This window comes from Rhodnius prolixus, unplaced genomic scaffold (assembly GCF_049639745.1).
Source record: "Rhodnius prolixus isolate KJV_2025 unplaced genomic scaffold, Rpr scaffold_10, whole genome shotgun sequence".
NCBI lineage: Eukaryota > Metazoa > Arthropoda > Insecta > Hemiptera > Reduviidae > Rhodnius > Rhodnius prolixus.
This window is the reverse complement of record NW_027411615.1, coordinates 26,180,173-26,204,032: the sequence shown is the minus strand read 5'-3', so window position 1 is coordinate 26,204,032 and position 23,860 is coordinate 26,180,173. Positions and strand designations below refer to the sequence as shown.

General features: G+C 30.9%; 1 protein-coding gene across 1 annotated transcript; it reads right to left on the bottom strand.

Moving 5' to 3' along the window:
• Window positions 1-369: 369 nt before the first annotated feature.
• ry (xanthine dehydrogenase rosy) lies at window positions 370-23,363 on the bottom strand. The gene is made up of 28 exons (XM_074132800.1): window positions 23,205-23,363; window positions 19,248-19,305; window positions 16,269-16,365; window positions 15,574-15,812; window positions 14,359-14,678; window positions 13,386-13,527; window positions 13,145-13,312; window positions 12,982-13,058; window positions 12,797-12,890; window positions 10,001-10,113; window positions 9,738-9,916; window positions 8,677-8,790; window positions 8,451-8,589; window positions 8,287-8,362; window positions 7,718-7,938; window positions 6,857-6,979; window positions 6,544-6,768; window positions 6,328-6,461; window positions 5,826-6,000; window positions 5,555-5,746; window positions 4,557-4,702; window positions 4,127-4,304; window positions 3,924-4,052; window positions 3,335-3,462; window positions 2,608-2,722; window positions 2,151-2,405; window positions 877-1,044; window positions 370-791 (listed from the first exon to the last, which is right to left on the bottom strand). Exons 1-28 carry the CDS (start codon window positions 23,259-23,261, stop codon window positions 741-743), a joined length of 4,113 nt encoding a protein of 1,370 aa, XP_073988901.1. The 5' UTR covers window positions 23,262-23,363; the 3' UTR covers window positions 370-740.
• Window positions 23,364-23,860: the final 497 nt, after the last annotated feature.

Sequence of the window (23,860 nt, the reverse complement as noted above, 5' to 3'; positions counted from 1 at the left end):
ACACTGTAGCCAGGGATGTCCAACCCTCATCATACGAGTCGCTAGTGGCTCAAAAAGCAATTGTAAACTACTATAGTAACTAAGATTTTCTTATACTCACAGTTTTTACCACACACTATATGTATATAGTACATTACTTGGTAATGAGAATTAAGTAGACTCTAGGGGGCAGTTAGTCGATAATTTCATTAAAAATATTGATCCTGAAATTGACAGGAAATAAGAAAGAACATGTTAAGGCGATTTTCTTCGCAAATATCAAGCTTTGACGCCAGCCACTTTCCCGAAGACTGCAAGTGAAAAAGTTTTATGAAACTGAGGGATTGACACCGAATTACACGTTTAATTTTATAACACAACCAAAAGAAAATTATACAGAAGCCATGTATTAAATTGACATACATTTTTACATATAATATACATACCAAAAATAATATACATATAATTTGTAATTTTCTATGTACGGTAATTTTCAATGCAAATTTTTTTGAAACAGTGAATAAAAATCTCGACAATTATCCCTCACTTTGTTTTAATCATCAATTTTATTTCAAGGATACTTTGATCCAAAAAACCTATATGTAGAACAGCACCTGTCTTTACACATTTGTTAATTTACTTATTCATTGACTCTGGTCAGACTATTAGTGACCAAAACATTTCGGAGACATATCGATACAAAGCTTATGAACAAGTGAAGTCTTTATTCTTCAGCAAATCAGTTAATTATCAAAAAAACTTTATGGCACAACATTCCATGGTTTGTAACTACCTTTGGGACATTCCGGAAACTGTAACAATAATCGCCCAGTAATTAATGCATACTTTTAAAATATAAATTTTAATGAAATCTTTATTGTACAAGAATAAACTTACCCTCTTAGTTATGTGGTCCTCACAGGCCATTCTAATTCTTGCAGAAGTAGCTGGTGAATTCCAATTAAACCACCCGCTTAATCCAGCTTCTTTTCGTGCAGCTTTTACCGCCTCTCTTATAGCAAAAAATATTGAATACGCTAAAAACAAAGGTGGTTCTCCGACAGCCTGTAAGAATTATTAATTACAAACTATGAAGTTAGATAGCAATGAATTGATTTTTAACTTTAAAAGAGTCGGAACTATTTCTAAGAAAATAAGTAATAGGAAGAGAAAATGGTTTTTGAGAAACAAGAAGCCTAAACTAAAAGGCACCGCAGTAATCACGCTCCGATATCACTAAAATAAAAATTATTATATGATTATGCAAACGATTAAGACTAATATTCCTTTTAGAAATCCCACAAAATGTTACCTAAAAGGTCAGAAGTTTTTTTTCTCGTTTTTCATTATTACCAATTCCGAATGCATTTCTATAATTAAATTAATAACTATTGATCAAAATTATTTTTTAAACCCCTCACATTTCTTTTTCAATTAATTTATTGTTAATATTGTTTTTAAGTATAAAAAGATTGAATGCCTAGCTAGGTGTGACGCAATTCAGCATACATAAATGAACAGCCTTTTAATTTGTGCAATAAAGTTTCTCTCTATCTTTAAAATAATCGTCTGAAGATTTGTTAAACTTATTAAGTTTATAAACGGCGAGACTAAATTGTGCATTAATTTCCTGTATCTCCGTTGAACTAGCCGTATTTTACTAATCTTTTATCTATTTTACACTTTATTTTCAATTAAAATAAATCAGATCAGAAACTGCAGTTTTTTATAATTTGACTGTAAGAATATTTAAAATAGCACACCTATTGTTTTTTTAAGCTAGAGGAAAGTGGACTAACTATTCTTCAGGAATCTTGGCGTTCGAACACAGAAAACACGTACCGACACCTCAACCTTACACTGTCCAACACTACCACACTCCTACTCATTTGCTACAGAATTACATATACTCGTACACATTCTACACTTAACTCAGTCTAAACTAGGGTGAGGAACATTAGATTTTTGAATCACAGTGGATTTAGCTCTACTCTCCATACAAATTTAAAGCTAAAAGTGAAATATCAAAATCTAATATTTTAGGGAGACCCTTGATATCATGAAATATTTCTTAGTGTTATTTTTATTATTTCGAAAAAGCATTCTTTAATAACATCTTTGAGTATTGAAATATGTTTTAGAAAAGAGTAAAAAATAAATAAAGTACTTACCTTTGACGAGTATACGGCTCTAGGATTAGGAGCACCTTTTAAAAGTGAGACATTGAATTGTCCAGGAATGTCAGCAAAGCCAGGTATCTTATAAGCACCAGGACCTCTGGTAAAAATTGTACCAGTTGGTGATACTAGCATTTCTTCAAGTGTACATAATCCATATCCTTGCGTAAAGCCACCTTCTATCTGGCCAATATCTATGGCCGGATTGAGGCTCTCACCGAGATCCATCACAATGTCAGTTCTTATAACCTAACCACCAATGCATAACATAAAAATTTAATATTAATTCAATCAATTAGAGAATAATCAAAATAAATAGCTATCTTTATGTTGAAAATTCTTACTGGAATTTCACTGCAATCAGAATGCATAAGATCTCAATAGACTTCTTTTGAACACAATTTATTTCAACCCTCCCAAATAACCAAGAATAATTTTTGTAGATAGATACCTGATGATCTCCTGTTAAACAATCAACTTCTACTTCTGAACAAGCTGCAGCAAATGTATAATAATTGAAAGCTTTGCCACTGTTCGTCTCCATATCGTAACCAATGTCAGGTGTTCTAAACAAAAGAGGCAATAAGTTTTCTAGGAGGGATTTTCTTATTGAGAGAATAGACACCTAAACCATCTGATTACACGAACATGTTCTAGTAGAAGTAAAAGTAAAAATATAACTTTTCAAAAGAGCAGTGTCTTGGAATCAATAGTTTTTACAGTACTTCAGAATACTCCTTTTTTTTTTTTATCAGAATAGCGTCAACATTGTGAGCAGATTGCAAATTTGGAATGTCAATATCCAATATTATATAAAACTACAATGTAAATGTAAATTACAAATATTAACGCCAAATGTTTAAATTTATATTTTATAAATGTGGTTCTTCATAGTAACAATAATCGACTAGAAGATTTACCATTCGCAGGTTTTCTAGTTGGTGAACATAAATTATTTCATTACGATTTAAATGATTTGATAACAAATCATTAATTTTTTATTTCTTGTTAACATCTACTACGAAATAATTAGATAAGAAAGGCAGGACGCTATCCTACTATCAAACAAGCATTTCATTTTATTGCATTCAATTACTACATTCAAGACTTATTAAATTGAATAATCTAGTTATAAATCATTAAGAGAATAAAATCTGAATTTTTAAAACTTTAGTTACCTATAAAATCCAGACGCTGCTAACGACACTCTGCTGAAATAAGCTGTTTTTACCCAATCTTTCCAGGTTCCTTTGGGGTTCGCTTCCTTGATAGGTTTCAGTCGTTCGTTGATAATATTACAAGCATTCTGTCAAAATGACCCAATGATATCATATCTTGGTAGCGTAAAATGAAAATATGGGCAGAAAGTTGGGCTGTAACTGAGGGAAAACTTTACAAACAGCTACTTGCAAACTTTACTGTGGAACTACTCTAAGGCTTCTTGGATGATCATAGAGCTTTTTAGTGGTAGGCTGAAGAGCTGGCAAAAATGCTTGTGTAGAATGCCAAAGTTTTAGAAGCACATTTGCAGCTTGATGAGGAATGTGTTCAAGTGTACCTTTTGATAGAAAGGAATACGTTTGCCGTTTGGCAATACACATATTATGTCAATGTTAGGATCTGCTTTGCTCAGAGTTCGGCACTGATATAGGAGAAAAACCAACTTTCAACTTTTACTCAATTCCATGTGTAAGAGATTGGAAAAATGCAATTTGCAAGCGTCTTAAAAATTTAAAGCAGACATTACGAATCAAATAAAAGACTTACAAGAACTGCCATGCCATTCAGATCTGAACCAGCGCTAGCTGCAGTAGCTGAAGTGTTCGGCACTTTGTCAGTACTAGTTTCTGAAATATGTATCAATTCATCGGATATACCAAGAGCTCTGCTAGCTACCTAAAAATTAATAATTCGATTACAACATCGTTCATTATCAATGAATGCTCAGAAACTAAATTGTTACATTATACTTGAATCATTTTTGTGTGAAGCCCTTGGCCCATCTCTGTGCCTCCATGTGACAGCAATACGGATCCATCAACATATACTAATATAAGTGCTCCAGCTTGGTTCAAAAACAAGACAGTAAAGGAAATCCCGAACATTGTTGGGATAATTGTTATTCCCCGTTTCTTCCAACGATTCTGCCTGAATAAATAATTTATTTTTGAGTTTAAGTAGTAAATATATTTGTCGCAGGGTATAATAAAGAATAGTTACGAAAACTATAGATACCCATTCTCTCTACAAAAATTTTGAATTAAGTATCAAATTTTTTAAAGTACAGTAATTTCTATGTAAGTTGAAATTTTGCAAGACCAAATGAGAAATAACATTTTTCATTTAAGAAAATAAATAAAATTACTTCATAAAGTCAGAAGAATTAATTCCAAAGCTTACTTATTAAATTCTTCTATTTCAGCTTTTCGTCTCTCATAGTGTGAATCCCTTAAACATTCTTCCCAACATCGGCGCAGCGTACAGTAAGTTAGTTCCTGATTGTAATGTGTAATCTGATTTTCTTTGTACAAGTTTCTCTCGCGTACCTAAGATGAGATTAGTAATAAAGAATCATTTTAAACAGTAACAGAAAAACGATGTAAAACTATTTAATTTTGCAGAAATAAAATAAAAAGAAAAAGGGTTTTACATACATGTCAATAACTTACTAATCGGGGGATAAAAACCTATATCTCTTATTCATTTATTATAAAAACTAAAAAAGGAATCACATTAAAAACTAAAGGTGGAAGACAGGTTTTGTCTTTACCAAAATATAACTTAACCAATTGGTAAAACAGGGTATTCCTCCTGTGGTTATGAAACATGGATTAGTAAGTGGGAGATTTCCAGTTCGAATCCACGCAGATATCCCGGGTTCGAATCCAGCTGCAGGCTCTCAGATTTTCTTTTCCTAGGAGCTTCTGAAGCTCACTGCCTGATAATGGATAGTGAGACCAAAGAACACTATCCGTCCGGAGAACATTAGTCACCGATAAAAAGCTTCGAGTGACAGTCATTAAATTTCAACTTACAAAAAAAAATCAGTATACTCATTTTCCAATGTAAAACAATAATTTCCTACATTTAAGCCATTGGGGATTCGTTATTTTCAGAGACACACTTCGTGTCTGTACTTAGCCTAATATGGTCATGCATTTTTGTAGAGCCTCCTTTAAAAAAAACAACGACAACGAAGGGCTGCACACCTGTTACCCGGTCCTCCGGCTTACAAATCATCGCTTTAAGCTAAAACTCTTTTCAACTTCAACGTTTCTCTAAAGTTGCCGCTAACTGTGACTTTGACATAAACAATTGTAGTTAGATTAATTCTAAACCCTTGTCAAACTTCGAGAAAAGCTAATATAATATTAAATAATGAATTCACAAAGAAATACCGTTGCCACATCAAGTCCTAAAGTTTCAGCTATATGAGTAACCATAGTTTCTCCAACAAACATTCCCTGAGGTCCACCAAAACCTCTAAAAGCTGTATTTGATGGAAGATTTGTCCTGCAAGCTTGCCCTCTAACCACAACATTTGGAATGTAATAAGAGTTTTGAAAATGGAACATCGCTCTTTCCAATACCTGCAAACAGAATAAAATTTATTTTTAGTAACTTCAAAATATTTTAAGAAAAATGTTTGATATTGTGTTTGTTTCTTACAGGATAAGATAGATCTAAAGAAAAACCTCCATTGTTATATATATTTACTTCGGCAGCAAGAATTTTACCATCATCGTCGAATGCGACCTTATATTTACTGTAGAATGGATGTCTCTGACCGGTAGCAATTATATCCTCATCTCGGTCAAACATTCCTCGAACTGGTCTGTTAAGTCTGTAAAAAATGTTTTACCACTTTAAGAATATATATTTTTTTTTTTTTATCTTAGTATTTTTAGATGACCATTCTTTAGATATTATTTTCAGGTAGCACCGGGATATTCTGTAACTCAACTGTTAAGGAAATGCGAGCATATATTGGCCAGCTAGAAGGAAACTGGACTTGCTAGGTCAAAAAAATGTAAGAAATCAGAACCTAAGAGAACAAGAACCTAACATCTTAGCTTAAAGAGATATATAACTTAAATAAAGAGTTCACAGCACTGATTATGTTATTCATAAGCCAGTGCCAAAACCGACATATACATAAAGTGAAACTTACTTATGAGCAGCAAAAGCGATAGGTAATGCTAGAACACTTCCTCTAGATTCTTTGCCACCAAAGCCTCCGCCCATTCTCTTCACATGACATACAACTCTGTTGATGGGTATTTTTAGCATATGAGCAACTAGATGCTAATAAATACATTACCCATTAAAATAATAATTATTAAATAGAATATCAAAGGCTCAGTTTTTACTAATATTAAAATACTACTTGAATTTCCGTTGGGTTTTGCGTTGAGCAATATAATTCTAGTTCATCATCCTCTTTATTAGGAATGGCAAGTGTTGCTTGAGTTTCTAAATAAAAATGTTCCTGCCCACCCATCCTGACTTCACCTTCCAGTATATTCTTTGCACTTGAAAAAACTTTTTCTGGGTTCCCATTTCTAATAATTTTAGGTGTCTCATTGAAAAAAGATTTTTTCTCAATGGCGTCCTAGAAAGTTTATGTAAAAATAACAATAATAGTTCAAAAAGAATTACTTCATATTTTGAAATTTAAGCTCAATGCAATCTGATTATACCTCGATAGAGATAATAATTGGTTCAAGATCTTCATATTCAACTTTTACAAGTTTACACGCTCTCTGCGCAATTAATTGGTCAACAGCAAATAGAGCACCGATACACTGCCCTTGTGAAACTACCTGAAAATAAAATGGAATTATTCTATGCAATCTTTGTGTGCCCAAGAATTAGTGCTCTTGGAAGAAGGCAGAGAAACCTATGTAAGCTCTTGAAGTTGCAGCAAACTCATTGCTAATGATTATACAAAAGACACAGTTCAGACTTAGAGAAATGACTTTCAAGATCTGCTCTCTATAACATTGCCCGATCATTCTTATAGTTCTTAGGTTTAAAAGTAAAAATTGCGCAATTTAGCCGAAATACGATAGTCTTTTCCTAAAAATTAAACTACCTAGGTAAACTGTAAACCTGGACGTTATGCTCATTTAAACGCTTACACAGTAACTGAGAATTATATTTGTTCCTGTGCACAGGCCCAGAGGCCCTTCTTGTTAGCACTTCCCACTAACGAATAACAATAATAATAATAATAACAATGCGCCAAAAAATAAAAAATAAAAAAAAAAAAATAATAACAATACTAAAAAGTATTATTAATAAAAATAACATTAAAAAAACTGAAATATGAAGTTTTAAAACAATGTTTAATCAAAGAATTTTTCGAAATTGTTTAGAAATTTGAACGACTTTTCAGGAATTATTCTATCACTGGTTCCAAAAGAAATAATGTATAAATGATTGACAGCAGCTTCAGAAAAAGCATTATCAAGAAAAATCTATACACTCATGTCAATAGAACGCTTTAACACAAAATTTCAAATATTCGTAGATAATGAAAATATAATAATAAAACTTACTTTTTCTGACGCGAAAACTTCTTCATCATGTATAATTGGGCCAAAATGATTACACTCTTTTGGAATATCTTTAGCTGAATAAAATGCTACCACTCCTTCAACAGCTAACGCCTCAGATGGATCAATTGAAATGATTTTGGCATGAGCTTTTGTACTTAATTTTAGACTCACATAAAGTTCGTTTTCCAATTTAGGAATATCATCGCAGTAAATAGCCTCTCCTAGAATCATAAAGTCAATTTCTTTAATGTGTCGAGTATTAGGGCAAAGGAAAATTCAAAAGTGGCCTGAAAAATTTTCTACAATAACTCGAGAGCAAGGTTCGAACGATTGTAAAGAAAGGCACTGAGTAAAAATTTAACAATTTATCGAAATAGATGAGTTTTCGAAATGGGATTATCTACTTCTATTTTCATTAAAGTATACATGTACTCTGAACAACACATTGGAGGTAAATAATAAAATTACTTAATATTTTCCATAATTATTAGCAAACACCTTTTAAATTAGGGCAAGGGCAATTGCAACAAATAGATACGACTAAAAAAATAAAATAAAAAAAGACATGCCTGTTGCTTGTTTGTATGCAGATTTGTGTACAATAGTTCGACCTACTAAGTCTGATTTACTCTGTGTTTCAGGTACCTAAAATATTTCAAATGTTTATATTTACATATTTTCAATATTTCATAATATTATTCAAATTATATGTATAGCAAACTTATGAACTTACAACTGTAAAGTACTGACTACTCTGAGGCTTTAATGAATGAAACTGAGACTGTCCGCTGCGATGAGAATCAGGAATGCTCAGATCATATCCTTTCTTTTCAAGTATCTGAGTTATTGTTAAATAAAATTTAAACAATAAACTAAAACAGAAAATATTAAAGTTAACTATTCCTATATTTTTTATATAAATGATTTTCTACGATTGTTTTTATTGTTATTAATAACACCTTAGAGTTAAAGATCGCCTATATTGAATCATGCCACCGGGCGCTCCTGGATCTAATGGTAACTCCTCAACAAGTAAATCGTAAGTTTCTTGCAATGTGCTGTCACACCATTTTCTATGAAAAAACAGGAAAGTTATAGTTACTTATACAGGGTGTATACGGAGGAATGGTCGAAACTTCGGGAGGTGATTCTGGGCATCATTTGCGACAAAAAATTCTATATAAACTATGGCCCGTTTCTGCTCCGTTTTATAGATATTTTTAATTTTATGTTTTTTCAAGTTGTTACTACTTTTTAGCAAACAGTTGCCTATATTTCTCAAACTACTAAAGCTAAAGCGATTTTAATAAGCTCATTAGAAAGAAGGTTAAATTTCCTTTTAAATAAGCTAATTTATATTTCAAAATAATAATATTAAGTATTTCATTTTGTGGCCCAAACATAAGAAATAGCATGTTTCTTTTTTTCCAAAAACTTTGACTTCACATTTCACAAACACATTTTATATGAAAAAACCGTGCACTATTCAGGAAAAACATCTACATACAATCATCTTTCGAAAGGTATACAATGCATAGGGGTTATTTTAAAAATTGATGCAGAAATCTGTGATTAATTGCAAAAAAGTAGGCCTCAAAACAGCGTCGGCATTATGAAAGGAATTCACCTACAATAAGAATATAATTGATCAGAATCATTAAATCCAGTACGATTTTTTGCAAAGGTGTAATTTAATAATTAATTTATTTAAGAACTATATTCAAAACTGTATAATGAATGTATGAATTCTCAAATAAACGGTATGAATTCTCAAATAAATGAAACATTGTCTTCATTTTTCAAAAGGATTAAATACCTCCAATTAAAGCACTATTATCACTCTGCATAAATTTATACAAAATAAAGAGAACGTATATTTTTCTGGTGAACTTTAAATCAAACATCTGAACTTTTTCTTAAATTATTTATGAATATATCTTAATTTAAGACCACAAACATATCATTACTGAATCAAGATACGTCAAATAGTTTCAAATAGTTTTTTGAATAAGTAACTTACTTTCCAGCGAGCTTAGAAGATGTTTTAGGGGTTAAGGCTGTCCAAGGTGCCATACCTCCGTAGGCAATTAAAAAATGATTTATTGTTAAACCATCCAGTTTTAAATTAAATGCACCATTTACTATAGCAATATCATCCTCTCTTCTCTTAGCTTGCTTATATGCTTTAAAGTATTGATTCTGTATTTAAAAATAAACAAAAAAGCAAAAGTAAATAAGTGGGAAACAAATCTAATTTTATGCATAATAAATAAAAATGTTTGCCTTAGAAGTAAAAGGAATGAGAACTGAAACTAGCACTTCTTGTTCTGTAATAACATTTCTTCTATAACCAGTCCAAAATGTGTGATCCATTATGACAGTTCTTACATCACCACCTGTAATTTAACATAGATCATGATATACAGGGTGTATACGGAGGAGTGGTCGAAACTTCGGGAGGTGATTCAGCAGCTCAAATGCAACAAAAAATATTCTCTTCACTTTGGCCCGATTCTCAGTAGTGACCAAGATATTTGCATTTTTAACTTTTCCGTCGATATTCGCGTTTTTCGCCATAAAAACGGCCGTAACTTTTTTGTCTCTTAATCTGCAACAAATCTGCTTGTTCCAAACGAAAGAGCATTAAATTTACTATAAATTTGCTTGGTACAGAGCCTCAAAACGATTCTTATAACAATTACATTTTTACTTGAATGTCTAAAAATTTCGTTCTCGATGATTTTTGTTAAAATTTTCAACTGCATTTTCTCAATGGTTAATGAATCAAGAAATCAAATAATTTCAGAAAAAGTTGCGCATTTATTGAGCTTCAAGATCATATGGATTTTTTTGGTTTTTAATAAAACCCTACCCCGAACAGAGGGGTGTAAATGCAGAAAACTGGGATTTTGTGAACTGACTTTTCATTACTAATTTACTCAAATGTCAATTTTTACCATTTTAGTTTAGAACAATTATTATTTTATAAAACGGAAGTAAAAAATAAAGTAGCAATAAAACACAGAAGTGGAAAAGTACAATAGGCAGGTACCTGGTTAAAATTTCTACAAAAATCGTGCGAACTATTGAAACAAGGAAGTGGGAAAGAATTGTGGCAAATTTTCAGTTTCTTGACTACAATTGTTTGTGCAACATATTTTAACGACAAAATGGAGGTTTTTTTTTTCATCAAAGTTAATTAATAATAATTCAAAACTAATCTATTTTTGGAGAAGGAACAAAAAGAATATAACAATTTTATTTTTGAATTATTATTAATTAACTTTGATTAAAAAACCTCCATTATGTCATTAAAATAAGTTGCACCAACAATTGTAGTCAACTTCTGCGTTTTATTGCTACTTTATTTTTTACTTCCGTTTTATTAAATAATAATAATAGTTAAAAACTAAAATGGTTACTTTTCTTTTTGTTCCTTCTCCAAAAATTGACATTTGAGTAAATTAGTAGTGAAAAGTCAGTTACGCAAAATCCCAGTTTTCTGCATTTACACCCCTCTGTTCGGGGTAGGGTTTTATTAAAAACCAAAAAAATCCATATGATCTTGAAGCTCAATAAATGCGCAACTTTTTCTGAAATTATGTGATTCCTTGATTCATTAACCATTGAGAAAATGCAGTTGAAAATTTTAACAAAAATTATTGAGAACGAAATTTTTAGACATTCAAGTAAAAATGTAATAGTTATAAGAATCGTTTTGAGGCTCTGTACCAAGCAAATTTATAGTAAATTTAATGCTCTTTCGTTTGGAATAAGCAGATTTGTTGCAGATTAAGAGACAAAAAAGTTAAGGCCGTTTTTATGGCGAAAAACGCGAATAACGACGGAAAAGTTAAAAATGCAAATATCTTGGACACTACTGAGAATCGGGCAAAAGTGAAGAGAATATTTTTTGTTGCATTTGAGCTGCTGAATCACCTCCCGAAGTTTCGACCACTCCTCCGTATACACCCTGTATACTGAAACAAAGTTATAACAAAAAGAAAAAGAATAATAAATTCCAATCATTGTCAGATCTAATAATCACATAATGCGATCATAATCTACTTCTTTTCTGTAATGACACAAAGTTTTGGGTAAAGGTGTTTAAATAGAAACGTTGGGATCTATAAGGTCCATAAATAAGAATCAGCTACTCTACTGGAATGTCTTAGTGGAATCTTTTAGAGACTCTGATGGTCTCTGATATAATAGATGGAAGAGAAAATCTAAGGACCAAATAGCTGGATTTGAATTTGGGATCTCCGCGTTGGAATCCAGTATTCGCTAACCACTTCCCTTTTAAGGTAATTAATTATTATTTTTATTATTTTATTCACTGCCAAAATATAAAATTGCATAACAGTGGAGCTCGACCCACTATAAATCATACATTGAGCAATACATTTATAATTAATAAGAATTCTTTAAAAGGACTTATTAAAACTATTTACTTAAACATTAAAATATTTAAAATAGTCAATAAACAAATCTAGAAAAGCGAAATGAAAAAACACATACACAAATAGATATAAAACAAACATTTCACATATATATTATTAATAATCACTTTGTAAAAAACAATAAAAATCCTCAAAGAAGGGGGGAAAATACCAAATATACAAGAACCAATACTACAGAGCCAGCCCTTCATTTACAGCATCAATTCTAATTTCTTTTCCCTCAAGACTGAGAGCCTGAATGGTGAAACAAAACAACTCATTTATTTCCTCAATGGTGTTCACATTTAGGAGTGATAATAATGCGTCTGGAAGGCCGATAAATCTCTGCAAAAGCTTATTTCTTATTGCAGAATACAGAGAATACAAGATAGAAGTGCAACAGAACGTCTAACTCTTTTAAATTGCATAACTGGCATACATTTTTAGGGTTAAATATATATTTTTTTCTAGGAGATAAAGTGTTGGTTATTTTTTAGATGCCAGCCGTACTTGTGAGAGCAATTTAATTTTAACCAGAGGTAATTAAAATTAAATAATGCTTTATTATTTTTTGTAGGTTGACGAGAAGTAGATAGAAGTAATTGTCAAATTACAAATGCTAAGAAAAATTATTTACTTTTGCTCTTTACTTCTAGTTTACAGTTTGCCGCCATGAGAATAGGATTCATATCAGATATAGGACTTCCAGTCATAATGTTACCTCCAATAGCCTGTGTGCGAGAAAAAAGTTAAAATGAATCCCAACTTTAATAAGAGATAATTATTTTTTAAAAAATATGATTATTTAAAAAAAATACTAACTCCAACATTACGAATTTGTCTTCCAGCAAATACCTGAAGCATTTCTACAATAGCTTTAAAAATTCTTGTTTTTGGTTCTTTATAAAACAAAAGTAAGGTTGAATAAATATATTTTATGGGTAAGAATATGGTAATGAAATTAGAATCAGAGAGCAGATCTTACCTGGTAAAATATCTATGTAGTGATCCAAAACTCTTTCCATTTCTGTTAACGTTACAGCTGCACCAACTTTAACACCATCATTTTCCAATACCACGCCTGTTAATTCAGGTATCTGGTTCGGTAGAATTAGTACAGGGTACACAAAATTTTTAAATTTCACTTCCACTCCTTTTAGTAAATCAAATCTTATTAAAACTGTTCTAAATAATTTATTAAACTAGTGATAATCATATTAACGTACCAACTTCTGTGTTTCCATTAATCAATTTCGCTTTAGGATATTGTTCTTTTAAAGAAAGGAGTTCATCAAAAGATGTTGGGCGATACCATGTTGCCCTTGGTCCTTTAATAATTAAGTACTCCCGGTCATATTTATCTGACATCTAAAACATCCTTAGTTATGAATAGAAATTAAATAATTGATAAAAAATATTATTACTATTATAAAAGATTTACAGATATAATTAACTATGAAAGTGAAAAAACAAATTAAAAGGAATGGCAAATGACAGTTTGAAATTACAATTATCAGTTTCTGCAAAAACGATAATAAATGATCGCCTATTTTTATAGGCCGGGATTAAAGTCCTACAATCAAACAGGTATCATGTATGGAGGCGTACAATTATTCATACTTTTCTATTAACATTTCCTATTACAAAAACAAAAAAAAACCTTAGTCGAACTAGGGACAATATTTTTATTTTCGTGTTTTGAGCCTAATAAACTGGCAACGCGGGCCGCCTCCAGCGTTGTTTGATTACCCCGAATCTAGAAACAACGGAAATAAGATGTGGCCCAACAAACGCCACCGCCTTACACTGGATCCCACACCATGTAAAAGTTGGAGATAGTGGCTATCCCTCAAGCTAAAAGAAATGACTTTTTAAATATTTACGAAACTGGACGAGGCGCACAAGTTAAATAATTTGTAAATTAAGAATGTTTTATTGCATCGAAGGTTGCTTTGAAAAAAACAGTTTAACTTGAACATTTTCTTTTTGTTTAAGATTATTCAATTCTGAAAGAACAAATATGTTACCAATTGCCGAATAGCCTTCTGTAAAAACCCGCTAAGCAAAATAATTTTAAATAAAAAAATGGATAACATCTTGAAAAAAGAATCCTATGATATCCGTCTATAATTAACCATATTACTAATTTGACATGTTGTTCAGTGTTAAACAATATATTTTTTAAAACTAATTACTAACCGCTAATTCAGGAGGAAAAATTGGTTCTTGAGATGGATCATACGGAGTGAATTCTCTTGGATTAAAAAGTTTTTCATCGTCAATTTCATTTTGAAGGCCATTTACTGCACCATTTGCTATACCATTTTCTTTACAATTTCCATTGACCATTTCTTTCCCTTTGTTGCGACAACATTGTTGGCCCATGGCACAACCGTTCTGATAACCATTTACTCCATTGACTCCGTTAACGCCGTTTACTTTCTTTTCTACCCCATCATCAGTAAATGTTCTATAACCTTCTATTATAGCTCTATAACCAGTGCAACGGCACAAATTTCCTAAAAATAAAATCAATCAAAGAAACTTATAGTAAAGGCCTTAGTTACAACTTTGAGCAAGAATTAAAGGGAAAACTGTTTGCACAATTTTAAAAATCATAAACAAATCACTTTTTTCCTCTCTCTCTATCGTTTATTTGTGCTACAATCAGCGCATTAGCGCTATAACTAATAAGTTACTGATACTAAGAAGAAGTAAACGAGTGGTGAATTTACCCAGTGGTACACACCAAAACATTAGATTATTAGTCAATCTGTTCACTAGAGAGGAGATCACGAGGCCGCTATCTTTTAAGACGTCTTGTTGGGTTGTCAGAAGGAGTTCTAGAAGAAAGATTTTGAGCTAGAGGGTTTATTGTGATTACAGGTTGAAATGGAGTTTTCTGTATCGTGATTTGGCGATTCATGTGATAAAAGGAATGTTAGATCGACATGTGTCCGATTAGCGGCATAAAATGGAGCGTCTGTGACAATGGATAAATCTTTTACATTTATGTCCTTAAACTGTGTGCAAAACTCAAAATCAAAATTAGATCAAAATTTAATATTTCATTTGGATTTTTTCAAGGTAACAAATCAAGAACAAGTTTTCGTAACGCTAATTTTGCGTATAGAGTTTCGCAGTAATTTTAAAATCGGCATATTCATTTTTGCTCATTTCAATTCCGGTTTTATATAGTTACCAAATATAATACTTTATCGAAATATTTTTCCCAAGAACATGTTCTCATTAAAAAAAAGAAAAAAAAAAAAGCTTATTTAAAGAAAGTTGTATATCAATGAAAATTTTGTTTCATTATTTTCTCAAATTATCAATTTTTAAAAAAAATAACAAAATATTCTGACTTAAAAAATCTTCTTCTTCTATCACTATAAAAATCTCCCAAAAATATACCTTGGAAAGCGATTTCCATATCTTTCATGGTAGGTTTTCTTGAAAGACTTCTTAGAAGCGCATACATAGACATAACAATTCCTGGTGTACAAAAACCGCATTGTGATCCATGGGCTTTTGCTATCCTCTCTTGAACTGGATGCAATTTGTCTCTAACATTACCGATACCTTCAACTGTAGTGACAGCTTGACCGTGCAAAGCTGCAACCGGTGCTAGACATGCATTTACCGCATAGTGACTTTTCATTGTTAAGGTTTTTTGTTTTTGAAAATGAAATTATTATTGAAAATAAAAAAAATGAAAGACTGAAAAATATTCTACGAATTAATAAACAAATGGTAATAACCAGAATGACAAAACTACATTTCAAAGTTAATTTTACAATAATTGTGTATCAAATTTCAGCACTTTTTGGAAAAGAAAAGAGATTGGAAGAAAAAGTTTTAGGATCGGCAAGTTGATATTTCACTAGATTCAATCAATGTCATTAAAACTTTACATTTGTAGCATATGAAAAACATTCGATAGAAAAAACTTGAAGTCAATTATCAATTAGTCAGATCTAAACAATTTCCTAAAGAATAGCATGTTTAAAAATTAATTTATTTAGAATTGATCTGTCATCAACTTCCTCCTTTAAGCTACCTGTACTGTAACATAAGTTGTGGTAGGGAGTATTTGCACTAAAGGATACAGTACTTTGTTATTCCTTCTGTCAAATCTGGATACCATCACTGTGCAAGCTCCACAACCTCCTTCAGCACAGCCAAGTTTTGTTCCACACAAGCGTACTGTAGCTTATGTTAAGGAAAACATTGTTTCAAATTTTAAACAAAAGTTACAGGACTAAATTAATCTTTTTATTTTATACATTATAACTTCTGTCCATAAAAAAAATAAGCAAGGAACAAATACATATATTCGCATTTAAATGTTTTAAATTTAACGATTGCAAAATTAGTATGCGATTGAATTAAAACCAATTCATAAAAATGCTAAATGAGTATCTGAAAATTTAAAGAGCATTCTCACTGGATTATACATTCCTTGGACCACTGTTCAACCACCACTGTGTGTCAACTTAACTGTAAGAACCATTATAGTTGATTCGCAACGCTTGAAAACAGCAAAGAACTTTATAAAGAAGCTAAAGTTTGGTCAATGAGGTTTCTTAACATATCACAAACTAACGATAAAATCAATTCATAAACAACAGATTACATAAACAAATTAGCTTGTAATTCTTATTCAAATCATCAAATGCAGAACCAAAGATCAGGAATACAACTGCATATTCAAAGAAAGAAAAGCAAGAGAGCTAAGCTGATTGGTAGTGAATTAGATTCAGAACGTGGAGTTCGTGTTCTGAGTTCTGAGTAGGATGTTAAAATTCTTACTGCGTAGAGTTCGGCGATGGATGGTGATGACTGTAATGAGAGAACATAGAAATGACTGAGATAACTGTCTCTGAACAATGTGACTATCACGACTGAAAAGTATGATATTACGGACTTCAGTAGACAAATTCAATACTCGCAGCTTTAAGGTAATTTATCCAAATTGAGTTTAAATTGGCAAGGGAATTAATTCTCACTGTCTAACAATAAATAATAAGTTGAGTGAATTGATTCATTGGATTCATATGTTTATATGTTTGTTGTTTTAGAATTATGATGGTTTTTATATATTGTGTAGAATTTCCAATTAGAGTTTTACTTTATATACATATATATATTTCCCTTCATCTTCTTCTTTTTTTTTTAATCAAGCTGTCGGCAAATAAATTGCAAGTTGTTGCATTGTGTAATTAAAAAAAAAAACCTGATTAGTTACAAACTAAAAAGTCCTTTGTTGTTCAAGACAAAGTACAACTGTCTTTCTCAGGGAAGAATATATTTGTTAATTCTCCCATCAATTGATCTTCCAAAGATCCAAACAAAAGATTTTTTTTCAGTGATTGCAGCCAACCATTTGTTCAACCAAAGATTATGGCTTTTAATTACAGAATCTTCGCTTGAAAATAGATGTCGACAGCTTAAGCTTACAAAAAAAATACCCCATTCTAACAATTGTCGCAATTCTATAGAATAGATTCTAAAACAATGTTATTCACCTCATTATTTACTGACGGACAGTGGAAAGGGGAAACCTGCGCTGTATAAAAAAAAAATATAGGTAATATAACTATTTAGATCTACATATGAGTACTCAATTTGTCTAGTGCAAGTCCGTGATATAGCAGCACTGTACACTGTTTCAGAATATATACTAAGAATTCTAAAATTTAAGAACACTAAAATTCGATGAATAGCCGAACCAATAGATAATCCTAAAAAGAAGTAGAGAATCAAGGAACTGATCTCTGTTGAAAGAAAGCCACAATGTTATTTATCTAGCGTGATGAGCTCAACAATTTAATAAACTAGTGAAATACTAATTAACCTTATCGGTCTTCAACAAACTCTTGACTCTGATATTTTGTATTTACACATCTAAAATTTAATTAATTATCCAGATTTTGTCTAACTTTTACATTTTTCCGTATCATGCAAGACAGCAAAAAAAAAAGAAGTTTTTTCATTCCGTATTGATTATGCAGAATTCTCTAAAGCAGTCATATCAATGGAAAATTTTAATTCCTTGATCTCTGACATAGATTGTTAGTTTACCTCAGATAAGGCAATCAAAATTTGCTTTTATATTGTAAAAACCAACTAATTCTTTAGTTAAACATAATGAAATTTCACCTATGTAATTTTAAGATTGTCTAAATTTTATCATCTCTTGGGTTATGAATTACTTTTATCTCTCACTTCTACAGTAAAAAAAAAAGTTTTGCTATCATTTCTCTCCACTTAATTACGAAAATTTGGAATTTCCTATATTTTTACATTTCTAGATATGTTGCTTGTTATTTTGTTTTTTTGTTATTTAACTTTTAATGAAACACTAATATTTTAAAATGAAGTTTCTTTAATATCTATAATTGGCGATGTAGACTTAGATGTACCATAATAAGCAAACCAAATAATATATAAATGATTCATCGATCATCTTAAAAAATGTTCTGGAGCCTAATATTAACTGCAAACGTGTATTGAAGAACATGTAAGACAAATACTAGACTCATTTGGCTTTTTTCAATTCTTCTCTATTCACGTACGTTCTTGATCTTTTCATGGACGAAGATGCATTTCAATTTCTTCTAAACGCAATTGTTTAATCTCTTAAAAGATACATTAAAGAATATTTTAAGTAAACGCCTAGAAGTCCTTTTCTCATTTAGAGTCTCTCTACATATGTAACAAGCCTTTAGACAAGACCCAAAATGAAGCACAACCTGAACTTAGGGCCAAAACTATGAGGATCTCTGCAAAGGCACAAATCTGTTTCTCCTTATTTTACTGTAAGCACCTGTAGATAAAATAAAATTTTGATGACAAAATTGCACTGATTATTGATGGCTTCTTAGTGATGATTTTTTTAGGAGCCGTACGGTTGCAAAATGCTGTTGTTGCCATAATTCTTTTATATACTTCGGAGGATATTATATTTTCGTAATTCATTGCGTACCGTGATGGATATGATGGATATATAAATCAGCATAGAAGTCAGTGAAAATAACTATTTTATTTTTGTTGGTGTAAAATTTCAAGTCACGAGTAAAGGATACATTTGTTTCTTAGATAGTGAAGTAAGGTCCATTCTGGATCCAAGTTATCATCCTTTATCTGTAAAAAAATTATTACCTCATAAAATAATAATAATAATAATAATAATAATAGATAATAAAATTATTTTGGACATACCTAATATAAAATTAGTATTTAAAAAATTTTATAAGATATTTTATATTGGTAAATTTTGAAATGTTCCATTTTGGAAAACAAAATCAAGAAACCTTGAAATCTAGAGTTTCAAAACTTTTCTTTTTTTGACAACTAAGGTTTAGAAACCACAATGTCTTGGCCTATTCCCACGATTGTGATCGCCGATGGAGGATGGACAGAGCAGTTGAATGAAAAGCCTTCAAACTTATTGAGAAATTTGCGATAAAAATGAGCCTAGAAATCCATGAAGGAAAGACCATGAATTTATTTATTAAACAAGGAATTATAGATGTTACCATAGATTGAACAATCTTCCGAGAAGCCGGCTAGTAAAATGGATTTCAAAACTAGAAATGCTGATACAAAAAAGATCACTCGCCCCTTGCTAGTGTGAATCGGCGAACCATCAGCGCCTTTTTTACTGTTGAGGAATCTACTATCAATCCTTATGGCAACAAACTATCAGATCACTTGAAACTCACCTTTTATGACGAAATAGAAACTCAATAAATTGAAATAAAATGATCTAAAAATCAAGTTGAGCCTTGGGTAAACATCCCTGAAATATGAAAGAGTCGGCTTGGAAGTCCAGGATTGGAATTTAAACAATTTCTTGTTGCACAAAACTAGAAGATGACTGACAGTAATAAAGTCGACCTGAGGAGTGAAATGTTATGGGGATCAGAATTCTCCTCTGAGTTTTGAGGGAAAGAGAGAGAAACACAATCGCAGACTATGTAAAAAACCCATTTACATTGACCACCCCCACTGCTCAACTGCAGGCAACATTTTATTTCATTCTTAGGCGAACATACTCCTGTCCTTGCATTACTAAGAGAAATTATAAATACATTTATTAAGTGAGCTATCTACAATAGATAAGGGGCTTTTTACATACATAAATAGTACCTTTAAGTTTAAAACTACATATTTTAAACTTTAAATTGCATAATTATTTGTTCATATTTAAAAAGATTATAACTAAATCTTGTTATTATTATTTATCACAAATTTTTATTAAGGCCCAAGGATTGGAATTAAATACATTATATATTAGGAGAGTGTTATTACTTTATTTAAAGCAGAATTATTTCATTTATTTGTAATTAGGTTTTATAAAATTCAAAAATAGTTGTGAGATTATGTTAAGTATTTATTGTCGTTCGTATTGATATCACGCGACAATTGATCGATCACCTTTAACTTTTCCAAATATCCATTCCGTTTACGACACCTAATTAGTAGTCGGACGTTAAGCCCGCCTGATAAAATAGGCGATTACTTTACTTTTTAACTTTTTTTATATCTTTATACACTATACTTTCGAATGTCATCTATAAGATCAGTTGAGTTGAGCTATTGTGCGTCATACTGTTGTTCGATATTTCATTTTGTTTATCAATACTGAAAGAGAGATAACTATTTTTATAGATATAGTACATAGCATAAAAAACAAGAAATTTAACTAAGGAGCAAACTGCTAATAAATCATTCATTGCAATTTATTAGGCAACTTCCGTAGGCAAAGAGCGAAGTTTGTAAAGGTGAAATTCATGAATTCGCTAAAGATATTGGGGGTCTTGTACGTAATTATTGAACGCCTGACCTTCTTATACATTTTATAACAATTATAATTATTATTTATTGCATTTAGCCAATTATTTAATGATATTGTTAATTTTATCTGTTGTGCTACAACAGCATGCTACGCCTGTTTTATTGCTTTTCTAACAGGTTACGGATTTTTACTTTAAAGGGTGAGCAAGTATAGAAAGTAACAAAAACATGGAAGTCAAATTCTCGCCAAATGAATCAGCCTCTGATGAAAGTCCAAACGAGCATGTAAACCAGAAATGTTTGAAGATTTAGGTCTAAATCTCATAAAACTGACTGGTTGACTGCTTGCTACACAACTACTTTTAATTTATCGAAGATGACTTAGGTTTTGCTTCTTTTTTCATTTTAAAATATATTTTGTGTTTTAAACAAAGATTTACGAAATAGAACTAATTAAATAATGTAATAAACAAATTTGAAGTATCTTATCATCGAATAATACAAAAGATTTGCCATCAATGACTTGTATGCTATCAGAAAGACCCTAGCTGCAGGTTTTTCCTCCTTTTTCCCTGCATTCCAATCCTCCTCACCTAACTTTTCTCTTACTTCACTTAGTTAAGAAGGTTGAAATGTATTATACATTTATACTTCTACATTTATTTTATGTATATATTTATTCTATTCTATTCTATCAGAAAGACAGGGAGAGACGATTGCGTTTTGTTTAAGAGTTGATGTCAGTTGTTAGCGAGACCTGTGCCCCAATTTATTGCAATGAAGGCCAATAAAGAGTTTTGTTCTTAAGTCAATAAGTTTTTTTTAATTTGAATTCATCTTCATGCACGTTTAAACTACAATTAACTTGTGGGTCTATTTCGAAAAACTAAATATGTTGCAATTTTAAAGAAATATCTCGTATATAGAGTATGTAGGAGAAGAATTAATGTTATTTTATTTAAACAAACAGTTTAAATTTTGCAGTTGATTTCTTCTGAAATAGCAATCATAAGGTCGTAAGGTCAATATATATCTTATCATGTGCGCAAAAACTACATTGAATTAATAATCTGTTGTAGGTAAAATTTAATTAATTAAAAACGATTGTTTATACTTATAACATGTTGTAATGTTCATTATACAACCCTACTCTTCCAAATATAATAAACATTAAAGGACTATTTATGCAAAATTATAAACAAACTTTTTATTTCTTAATCACTTCAGACTTCTTATCTGATAATAAAAATCTGTTCAAACTTTTATCAACTGATTTATGAAAATTAAATGTTTATTCTTTTCTTATTCTTTCTGAAAAAATAATTGTTACGCGTTCTATTTCAGAAGAAAAAAAAGACAAAAACAAAGACAAGTTTTTTTTTTACAGTAATAGTAGTTTTAGAGGTGCCCACTTGAGTGTAGCTAAAACATATTCAGTAAAAATTAATATTACTTTCTATTATGTAACCCAAATATAGAATATTTACAGAACACATAAATGTTTATTTAAACAATATAATCTCTCATAATTATAGAGAGATTCAGAATTATTAACTATAGCTTAAGCTTGTTATGAACGAGGTGAAATTTTTTTCACAGAAAGGATAAGAGAAGAAGAAAACTTAAGAAGAGAGACTTAAGAAAAAAGAAGACTTCGAAGAAACGGTCAGATAGAAAAGATTTTAGGATGAGATAATAAGTAGATAGATAATCAGGCTTCTTGACCACTAGAATTGAGATATATTTGGAGTAAACTAATGTTACAAATCTAAGGCAAAGCTTCTCTCCACAAGCTTATTCTTCATACAAGAAGTGGCCGCTAAAGCTGTTACAGAATCTAATCTATTTAATATGTTTTTTCCAATCAAGGAATTAAGGAGTTTCGAGCAATAAACTGCAATATTTTCTTGGTTCTATTATTCCATACCATTTGAACCTGGGCCTAACGTATAGATGCTTATCAGTTTTCTTTGTTAAAGAAATGTAAATTTTTATGGGGTTCTGGGAGAGCTGTGTCGTAGCACTTTCTTCAACTGTATCATTTCATTATAGTGAACAATAAGTTGTTTGAGTGTACACGGAGATCTTATATAATTGGCCTATAGATCTTAATGTTTAAAAACTTCTTTAAATAAATATTTTTGTAAAAAAAAACCTCAAATTTTGATGCGTAGTAAACATTTTCTATTTTAAATATTATTACTGTTGAATGGCCGAAAACTTCTTATAAATTATATATTTACCATTTTGCCATTGACGAAAAAGACAAGTGTAGAAGATTGCAAGGCCAAATCCTTCATTGTAAACTAAAATATCACTAAGTAACGGTTGAAACGACGTCTACTTAGCCCAGAATCATACAACTGAACTAACTTCCACTACATACCTTTCTTCATTTGTGCAATCCCCTCTACCAGTCTGTCCTATCAGTGGGAGCTTATACATGTTTTTATATCATGTCATTTGACCTTCAGCCTCAGGATCAGAATCAGATCACTGTTCCTTTACTCCTAAAAAATTGTGTATGGGCAGTATCATCTGCGTTTTTTTTTTTAATCTTCGTACATCATTCAACTAGTACATTAATTGCTTTATCCTAACTGGATATATACCAGATGTTCGCTCTTATTTCATTCTTTAGTAAATGTACATATTTTTTGTGTAACACCGATCGGTTTCGAATTTGGGTCATTTTTTGTCACATGCTCTTATGTTTATAAACTACCAACAAAGTAGTAAGAATGAAATTGTTTTGCGGGCTATGGTACGAGTATCAACAATTTTCGCAACAGGTTGCAAAGTAACACCTTTGTACAAATACAACTAACAGATCCAGTATCTTCAAAACTAAGGGAATGTATACTGATTAGAGCGTGGGATATGCTTTTGTAGATTCACT